We start from the raw sequence: 10,469 nt of genomic DNA, 5'->3' as shown, positions 1-10,469 counted from the left end.
ATATTGTGAAAATAACTCCACAAATCTGTCCTCCACCTCTGCTCTAGGTAAGAGATAGCAACTATATACTGTACATTTCATTTTTTTTGTTTCACTTTGGCATTAGAATGACTCATTCTGCCTGAATGGATTGCATTTTTAAAGAAATTGCTGTTCAAGAGCTGGTGAACTTTCCATCTGACAAACTATTGGATAGAATTTTCTTGTCGAAACCATCCATGTACAATTACATGGCTACTTTTCTTCCATCTAATTTCTTCTAGAGTTATTGATCTGCTGGTCTTATATACCATGTTAAAAATCCAGGGTCACCAAATGCAAAACTCCTAATAAATTTGCCCACAAGACCAGAATCAAACTGGTGACAAGGGAGGTATGCTACTTTTCTGCATGGTGGATTTTGTATTTAAAAAGAAATCAAAAATTTGACATAAATGTGCAGAAAATCAGGAGCTAGTCTAAAAGGTGATCCATGCTTGAAATCAGTGTAACCGATTTTATCAAGTTTGCTTTCAAAACCTAACCTGGATTTCCAATATTCTCCAAAATGCTTCCTTAAATAACAATGTTTATTTATTTATTCCTTAAATAACAATGCTGGACCTACCATCTTCTTGATATGGTGCACTGATGTTAGATTCATTAATCTGGAATATCTATATCTATATATAATTTGTTTCTTATGCAGAATGTGAAAAATATGTAATCAATCTGAAGCATTATATCACAGTGAGAAATTACCGCTGCAACTGTGCAGCATTTTGGCTCAGTGGCTAAAAGATATTTTACAGCTATCAGATCACAAAACATGAATGTTGTATCCACAACTTCTAAAAGCAGCTGTGATTTTCCTGGTATTTTGTAATTCTAGTAGAATTTGGCTAGAATTTAGGATTACAGCTCATGCCTCTTAAATAATAAATCCTTTTAAACTGTTTTAATTATCTAACTGATAATTATCTAACTTAAGAGATGTTTACTTAGGAATAAAGCCTTGAATTTACAGTATTGGATGTCAGGCTGATTTTTTTTTGAGCTGATGTTAATTTCCATCATTAGTATTTTCAGAAGAACTATTGAAGAGAATTAATCCATTAATCAGAGGAAAATATTTATTTACAGGAATGTAAAATTTATGTTACAGCATTTGAAAAAAAATTGTGTTGAATGTTGACACAAAACCAAAATCTTCAGAAGATGAATGAAAATAAACATTCTGTCCCATTATTGAAAACCTCCATAGTTTTTAAAAATGGCTGTAGAGTTCCCTTATTGATGTGCCATGTTTTGGATTTAATTCAAATGAAGTGTTCTGGTATTTGTGGGAGCTGAAACTATTTCCGTTCTGCAACTCATTAAAGCAGCTGTGTTTTGTGTTGCTTCATGTTCTGAAAAACTCCTTCCAAATTGTATTGTTCAACCCTATATTTTATTCAAGTAATAATATTTTCCATGGTCTTAACATTATTTTCCCATTTCATAGAATTGTTGTAAACCAAAGTGCAACACAATTTAATACATATGTTTAAAACAGAGGGGGAAATGTTCCTATGATAATAGAATCAAAATTCCAACTCTTTTTCTGGATTCATTTGTCTTGCGTGCAAAGGTATTTGGGTACAGACTTCCAACAAATGATGTAGAAACAAACCCTGTGTCAGAATCCATTTATATCCTCTTTCTCTTGGTACTTTTATAAACACTGCATGGACTGAGAAGAAAAAAAATTTATACAGAAAATAGATAGCTTTTATGGAAACATTGTAATAATGCAAGAGACAGAAGGTCAGGTGAAGGAGCTATCAGTTCAAGTAAAACATGTGTTCTGCCTACAAAAAATTCCAGCTTGAGTGTCTGGCATCTGAACTAATGCTAGATTTAGCAGATGGCGGCTTCACATTTTATTCACAGGTTTAATTGAGCAACAGGCTGTTCTTTTCCCACAGCCTTTAATCTGGGGACACAATGCTGCATCTAGAGATGCTTTATAGATAACATACTGCATATTCCTGCCTGAATCCTTATGTATGGACATTGAAAGAGTCATATTTAAGCATTGTGAAATCTATAATGGCCAGCTGAGGCACTTTACAATTGATATATAGATCTGGATAATTCATGAATTGCATGTGTAAAATGATATAGCAATGAATTCATGGAAGCTGAATTTCCAAAAATGTAGACTCAAGAAATATTTGTGAAAATACTAAGCAATACAGCCATACAGTGAACACTTACCAAAATCAAACGGATCTTCTATTAAATGTAGACATGATTGAATTGTGATGGTTCCTTTGGGCCCTCAGAAATGTGCTTGCATTTGGTAATGATGTCCTACTAAGTAAGTTGACAAAAACTACTCTTATTCTACCCTTATCCAGATTAATATGAATTATGATCGTGGAAACAGTCGTTTCAAGCCTCGTTCTCTAAGCAAGACTGAAAAAACAGGCCTACGGCATTAATTAACAAATTCTGTATGTTATTGAGAAGACAGAGATGATGTTTCTATGGTATGTCATACACATATAGTATATATGTATATATACTGCATAGTGTGTGATATGGTCTATATACTGTATGATGCACTCCTCTCATTTTGCCATTTAACCCCAGAGAAACCAAGGTATCTGTCTACCTGTCTGGCTAAAATAGGTTAAACTGGAGCCTCCAGTTACCTGAAGACCTCAAAAAAGACAATTCAGTGGAATAGAAAGCAGACAGGCATCAAACATGCCAAATTTACAACATGGCAACTCTCATAAAAGTATTAGAGATTTCTGAACCATACTGATCTATACTCTACCCAGAATGTCCTTATCTGGAGCTAAGAGTAGCACCATAGAGGTTGGGGCATACTGACATTAATAATAATTTTCTACTGATATCACAGGAAATTGTATACAGAATATATTCAAATTATATCCATTTTAGTGTAATGATGCACTGAAAATCTTCAAAGACAAATATTGATTTGTTCTTTTCGATAACCCGCTAGTGTGTGTATTTGCCTTAAAGTAGGAATAAAAAATAATTAAAATATATATTGGCTCATAAATTTTTGATGATCTCTTCATTATGCTGTAAACATTTAAGTGCAATATCACCTGACTGTAAATATGATGAACCATAAAACATGCTAATCATAAAAATAGCTTTTACAAATATACATTTGTATACAGTATTTCTTTTGCTTTAAATATGTCCTTCATATTATCATACAAGTCATTGGCTATCTGACATCAAACTAAAAAAAATACCAATGATTAGCCAGGAGAAACACATTTATAGTCCAAACCATAAAAATATGACAATTGCGTAGTTTTAAACATATGTTTTAAAATTTTGAATGGCGGTCTCCAATTCCGAAAGTAAATTCAGTTCTTCATACAAATTGAGTCAAATATGCTATGAGCTGACAAGAAACCGTAGTTTACATTTTCACAGAGGGAAGTCTATGAATTATCTTCTCAGCTTCCAAAAGGGTTGTGTAAGGGTCCCAATTCATTTGATCTGTAGAAACTATAACATAAAATATAGTTGTGTTTGAAAACATTTTGAATAATAGATAATAACGGATGAAACTAACAGAATTTTTATTTTACAGAAAGCAATTGATTTGGACCAGTTTTGTGGAATGATAAATATTAATCTTTTTTCCAATTCAAATTTACTCACCTGAAATGATATGAGACGTATAAGAACCTACAATTCTCTAGTCTTCAGCATTGACTACCTAACCAAGTGCTGTTAATGAGGCAAAAGTAATTTTGAAGTTTCTTATTCTTGTTCCAAGTTACAAATAAATAAAAATTTGACCCATATTCCTAATTTGGTTCATCCACACAATGGCATTAATGACTTATTTGGGTAAAAAACACTTGACCATTAATTAATAATGCCAAAGGACTTTAACTTTGATAGCTATACAAAAACTTTCTGCTTCTCAAAGTAATTTACTGTATGAAACACCAAAATAGAAGTACTGAAATTAGGTTCCTGTGAAATCATGGAACAGATTGATCAAGTAATCTTTCAAGGATAGTGATAGGGTTGAGAAATTATAGGCATTAACATATTCCACATATTGTATAAAGGTTAACAAGTCTGTAGAGTTACTATTACACAATTCCTATTAATGAGGTCACTTTGAAAACTCTTATCTGCAAGCTCTTTCCATTATTGGTAGTACCAAATTAGCTTAGAAGAGGTCTATTTTCTCCTCCTTCAGTTCCTCTCCTGTATCAGAGGCAGCCCTGAAGATAATTAATAACTCTGTTGCTCTTCTGAGAATAAAAGTAGTGTACTTTCTCACCTTGCAGGGTTTTTGTTTTGTTTTTCTTTGTTTTCTTGCTTGTCTTTTTCTATTATATAAAAGTCAAAAGCCAGACATTACTGAAGATATATTCTTAGCTCATTATAAGTACTAAAAAGCTTCCTTATGATTAAGAGCATTGTAAATAATCTATATTTGAAAAAAAATCTGCTTTGCTGTTGCTTAAGAACTGAGAAGGGCACTGGCAATCTCAATAACTAGCAGAAAGGACATAGGGATATCTGCAACATTCTCAGTCTTATTTTAATGAAATGGAAAGGAAGTTCATATCAAAAGATCACAAACAGGTAATGTCATTATTACCTACATTCTCCATCTAGAGCAGGGCTTTTCAACCTTTTCAGAAATTGTACCACTTTTAGGACATGACAATATTCGAGTACCACCAGTGCTTAACAAGGTGTCAAAAACTTGATGACTAAAAAAAAAGGGGGGGGGTATTTTGGGTTTTATTGGTTAGATTCATTTGTTGTTATAGAAATGGCTAGTTTATAATATTATGGAAAAGTAAAAAGTTGTGGTTCAATGCTAATGCTTCTTTCTACTCCTGCAACAGAGGAAGTCAGAAGTCAGTGCCTTTTCTTTTTCCCTTCTCCCCCTCACTTTTCCCTTTTTCTCTCACCCTTCGCTCGCAAAAGCCCCCCCTCACTCATTCACACTTTGCTCACAAAAGCCTCCACTTGCTCTCACTCTCTCCTCCGTCTCTTTCAAAGGCACCTCGCTTGGTCTCTCTCCCACTCATTCCATCTCTTTCAAAGGCCTCTTGCTCGCTTGCTCACTTACTGCTCTGTCGCTTCCAAATGCCACTTGCTCATTCACTTGCTCACTTACTGCCCCGTTGCTTCCAAATGCCACTTGCTGGCTCGCTCACATACTGCAAAGCTGCCAGCCACGTGACATGCCCAGCCACGGCGGGTCAAGCGGCAACCGCGGGCAAAGGAGGGGCATGTGCATGGCCACCTTCAAGCATGCGCTCTCCTCTGCTTCTGCGTGTGCACAGGCTGGGCTGTGATGTCGCCGGTTTACTTCGCCTGGCCACTCCGTGTGGTGAGAATGCACCACTGCCTGCTAAAACCAGGCTGGGGTCTGGGCAGCGTAGCGCAGGATAATGGGAGGGAGGGAAGGAAGGGACAAAGAGGGAAGGATGGAAGGGCGGCTGTATCAGCTGTAGCCTGGTGCTGATCCTGGGCTCCTGCCTAGCTCACTTGCTTGCGGAAAGCAAGTGGAAAGCAAGTAAGTGAGCCGGGCAGGAGCGTGGGATCAGCGTCTGCAGCTACAGCTGAGCTGTGCTCAGAAATGTCGATCCCGCGCTCCTGCCCAGCTCACTTGCTTGCGGAAAACATGCTATCCTTTCTCATGCAATTCATGTAAGAAGAATGAATGACTGAACATGGCGTCATTGAACTAATACTAGTTTTCCTTTGAGATTCTGGTTATGATGAAAGTTCATAGCTTTTCACTTTTTTTTCCACTTTTTGTAACATAATTTTTAAGACTTATAATTTAAAATTTATTAGAAATATAATACCTTCAGAAAGTCTGACACCACAATGCTTTCCAAGTGATCAAATGCTTATTTTAAAAAATACAATTCTGGGAAAAGATACGCTTTTACATTCTATCATCTATCTATCTATCTATCATCTATCTATTTCTATCTATCTATCTATCTATCTATCTATCTATCTATCTATCTATCTATCTATCTATCATCTACTTACCTACCTATCTATCTAATCTCTCTTCTCACTCTCTATCTCTATCTTATGTCAAAAGTCTGTACAAAAAGATTTTCATGAAAAAAAGGATTTGTCAAAAAGCTGCATATATTAGGCTGTATTACTAATATTGGGGCATTGTGCTCAATAAAAATAATTTGAAATTTCTGAAATAATTCTCAGTTTGAAAAACATTTATTCTATTGCAAACATTAGAAACTGAAATTGGCATATTTGTAAAAAAATCCAGATGACTGTGTTTTTCTCAGTTTTTTAATTATTGCTTTTTACAAATATGCCTAAGCCTTGGGAAGCATTCAAATTGCCCTGCAAAATGTGAAGATGGTATGGGGGATGGATGTACTTTCTGCTCCTGTTTAGCTATCAATGACAGAATCTATAGCAAGAGACTTCTGCTATTGACTTCACTATCCTACTAATTGGTCTTCTACACCAATAGTGCCTTTTCTTTACCCTGCGCCCTTTTTGTTGACTTGTTAGAGAGGGCCAATATTTTATGGATACTACTATTTCCATGCTCGCAGTAACCTTAATAAGAAATTTAATATCCATCATATCTCCCCTACTGAAACTAGCAAATTAAAGCATAATGACTTTTTTGTTGAGTTATTAATGACAAAGCAATAGACATATATACTTGGGCATAGCTCTTCTGATTGTGATGGAATTTGCTTTCAATTAATGTGTTACACTGACAGTTGCTGCAAGGGTTTATAGCCAGCTGGAATGTATTGCAGATTATTTCCTGAAGATGGTAGATAAAATTTGAAATCAGTGTAATGTTTGATTTAATATATGTAGGTGTTACCCCTAGGTAGTATTTTATCTTTGTTGTGCTATTTTTTTCAACAATTTTTAAAATTCAGTTTTGGATTCAAAGTGACAGATACACCTATAGTTCTCAAATTCCTCAACAACACATCCAAAATACTAGTGTGATCACAAGCCTCAGCCAACCTAAAGACTTTTGAATAGTTATATGATAAATATTTCTTTGGAACTGAACTATCTTCAGGCATTTATGGGAGAGCGAGCATATTTTTTTCACTTTTCAAACAAAATTATAAACTTTTCATCTTATATGTTATTTATATTTGTTTTTAAACCTGGAGCACACAATCCTGCAACAGGACCCTGCAAATGGAATTATCAAAAAGTTCTCTCAAGTTTTCAGTGTTTACTTCATCATTAAAAGGTACTATCCAGAGTGCTGGAAATTCAGTGTGAAACACACTGAATCTGAAATGGAAGAACTACATTGGGATGAACTACATTTTGCATCTCATGAGGTTCTCTGTAGAATTTATATGTAAATTAATAAACATTTCACCAGGCACTGATATCCACTAAGATGTAAATCATAATTATTGCAATAATACATGAATATTACCTATTATGTTAATCAATTCAATATGATTGTGGCTCTAATTGAAAATATCCTCATGTCAAATAATTCATCAGATGTCCTTTTTCTATTACAAAAGGCATCAATTATCTGCAGTGACTAATTGTCAGGCACAATAGTCTCTGAAAAGAAAATCCATGATAGACAAGATTACAATCACACCTAATAAGAATTATTACTACAGTACTAATAATCATTCCAAAAAATAATTTAAAAATCCTAAAACCTTTTTTGTTGACACCATTTTTATTTATTAAAAAAATATAAAACAGTACTTTAGAAAGTGCTACTATTATAGCTGAACTGCACTGCCTTCTAAGTTGTGTTCATGTTGGGTACCTAGGATATATTCTTGCCCTCTATAGTCACAAAGGCAAACGTCTGAATTCCATGAAGAATTCATCTCATTTGCTTCAATCATTATTTTGCTCAGGGCAAGATAGAAATTGGAGAAATGCTTTTTTTCGGGGTAACTTAGGCTAAGGAAAGGCTAATAATCAGCATAAGACATCGATGAAAGAAAGCTCCTTTTTTAGAGAGAGGATAAAACAACTAAGAAATTGCAGTATAAAATCTAAATTGTACAAATTACAGTTTAGCTAAAACATTTTTCAATAGTTCAAAGAAATAACTTGTGTTACAGAAGCCTTTACCTTTTCCATGTTTCTTGAATTTTGTAGGGCGTAATGCAGTTTGCAATATTAATATAAGGCTGTTAAAAACCTTGACATTTGACCTTTAAATGCTTTGTGACTCCAATCTAAGGTTGCCCCAAACCTCTATACTCTGAAGAGGTCAACTAAACAGACATCCAATATGCTAGGAAATTATTATGACTGTGCAAATCTTTTGAAGGAGGTGCTTTGCAATATTCAGGAAGACACAGGGCATATCAAGCAGTCACCTCTTTTCCCTGGTTCACCCAGCTGCTTTGCAAGCTCTATTTTCTGATTCTGCCTGCAAGAAAAATGAACCTAAATAATGATGCACATGCACAGATGAGACGCAGCTAAGAGCAGTTGTTTGCAAATAAGCCATAGAAATTTTGGGGGGGAAAAACCAGCTGCTTTACTGATTCAAAGAAAAGTGCTTTGTAAGGTTTCCTACTCATTGCAATGCACCTTTTAAAGAAAGTACTTGCATTTGAGTTTTATTATCACCATGAATATGCCTTATTCCTAAATATCTTCTAATATGTTACTGACACAGTGTGTCTATGACACATAATCTACTTGGGGTAGCTAGACAACAGGAAGCTCAGAGTGTCTTACTGAAATTATACTTATGAATACTGAATTTTGAAACACCTGTTTTACTATCCAAGGGTCTCCATCTAAGTTATGTATTTTTAAAAAATCTTTTTTTTGAAGGCCAAATAGCTCACTTTATCTTTAACAACCAGCATTTTCCAAATGGGTTGGGACTCAATTTCCCAGCCAGTAGGCCGTTAAAGTTAAGATACATCTGGAAGATGTCAAGCTATGAACAGAACTATCACTACACAATACTGATTCCATTCCCTAGGAAGGGATGGAAACAAGAGTGAAAAAAGTGACTCCTGAGAGAAAAAGAAATAATTAAGCTTGTTATATGCCTCTGTTAAAAAAACAGTATAGAGGAGATTTGTGTTGGAGATAGGGAGCACAACTGTTGAAATGTTTTAATTAAATAATGAGAAGAAAACAATTCTAAGGAAACAGATAGTTTCCCTCCTTTTTAAAAAAGATTAAGTACTTGCATGGCAATCTCTTTTACAGCTTTGTTTCTTAATTTCATAGAGTTAGCCCTCTTATTTTATAAGTATAAGAACAGAACAGAAATCTTTTCAGGCAGTGCAATATTTTGCTGAAGCAGAGAAGTTCAGCTGTCTCACTTTAAAAATAAATAAATCAGATGCTGAAAAATGAGGATGTCACTCCTGTTTTCATCCCTTCCTAGGGAGTGGAATCAGTATTGCATTAGTGTCAGTTCAAATCTTTCCCCCTCCAGCATTTTTGTGTATAGCTAGTATAGCTATGTACTAGATAGAGTGGAGTGGTAAGGAAGATATCTATATTTTAATTCAGAATGGCTGCAAGATAAAAGAAATAACAATAAGGTTACACATATTTTCTTCAAGGTTACCTTAAAACACATGGGGACACTTAAAATTTGAAACCACAGTAGCTATATAGTTTTATATATTAAATCAAACATTTCAAATTTTATCTACCATCTTCAGGAAATAATCTGCAATACATTCCAGCTGGCTATAAACCCTTGCAGCAACTGTCAGTGTAACACATTAATTGAAAGCGAATTCCATCACAATCAGAAGAGCTATGCCCAAGTATATATGTCTATTGCTTTGTCATTAATAACTCAACAAAAAAGTCATTATGCTTTAATTTGCTAGTTTCAGTAGGGGAGATATGATGGATATTAAATTTCTTATTAAGGTTACTGCGAGCATGGAAATAGTAGTATCCATAAAATATTGGCCCTCTCTAACAAGTCAACAAAAAGGGCGCAGGGTAAAGAAAAGGCACTATTGGTGTAGAAGACCAATTAGTAGGATAGTGATGTCAATAGCAGAAGTCTCTTGCTATAGATTCTGTCATTGATAGCTAAACAGGAGCAGAAAGTACATCCATCCCCCATACCATCTTCACATTTTGCAGGGCAATTTGAATGCTTCCCAAGGCTTAGGTTCTTTCATAATTGCAGCAGATTGACTCTGCTCCCCTGGAAAAATTCTCTTGACACAACCGCTTTGCCTAGTTGTTTGTATCTGTTCAGTTGATCTTTAAATCTTTTTCCATGTAACAATTGGCTCCTGAAAAACTCTTTAAAGAGGATTTTTTTGCTTTTTTTCAGAATCACATTAACAATGCATAGGCATAGTGCTCATCATAGGTTACAATTACAAAATCTGATGACTTTGTGTTTTACTTCTCCTACAGCTATAAAATAGTTCAAGCTACTCATGGAGGTAAGAGATGACCTTGCC

At 34.8% G+C, this 10,469-nt stretch overlaps 1 protein-coding gene across 1 annotated transcript in view; it reads right to left on the bottom strand.

Moving 5' to 3' along the window:
- Positions 1-8,352: 8,352 nt before the first annotated feature.
- Positions 8,353-10,469, bottom strand: part of RALYL (RALY RNA binding protein like) — a gene marked incomplete at its 3' end in the record, with an annotated part of 107,380 nt that continues 105,263 nt past the window's right edge. Inside the window, exon 8 of the mRNA XM_081323588.1 lies at positions 8,353-8,437. Within this exon, the coding sequence (XP_081179714.1) occupies positions 8,353-8,437 (85 nt within the window). The remainder of the gene's footprint in view (positions 8,438-10,469) is intronic.

This window comes from Vipera berus, assembly GCF_964194415.1.
Source record: "Vipera berus genome assembly, chromosome: 3".
In the NCBI taxonomy this organism is placed as follows: Eukaryota; Metazoa; Chordata; class Lepidosauria; order Squamata; family Viperidae; genus Vipera; species Vipera berus.
The sequence above is the reverse complement of the archived record's forward strand: the minus strand, read 5'-3'. Positions and strand labels throughout refer to the sequence as shown.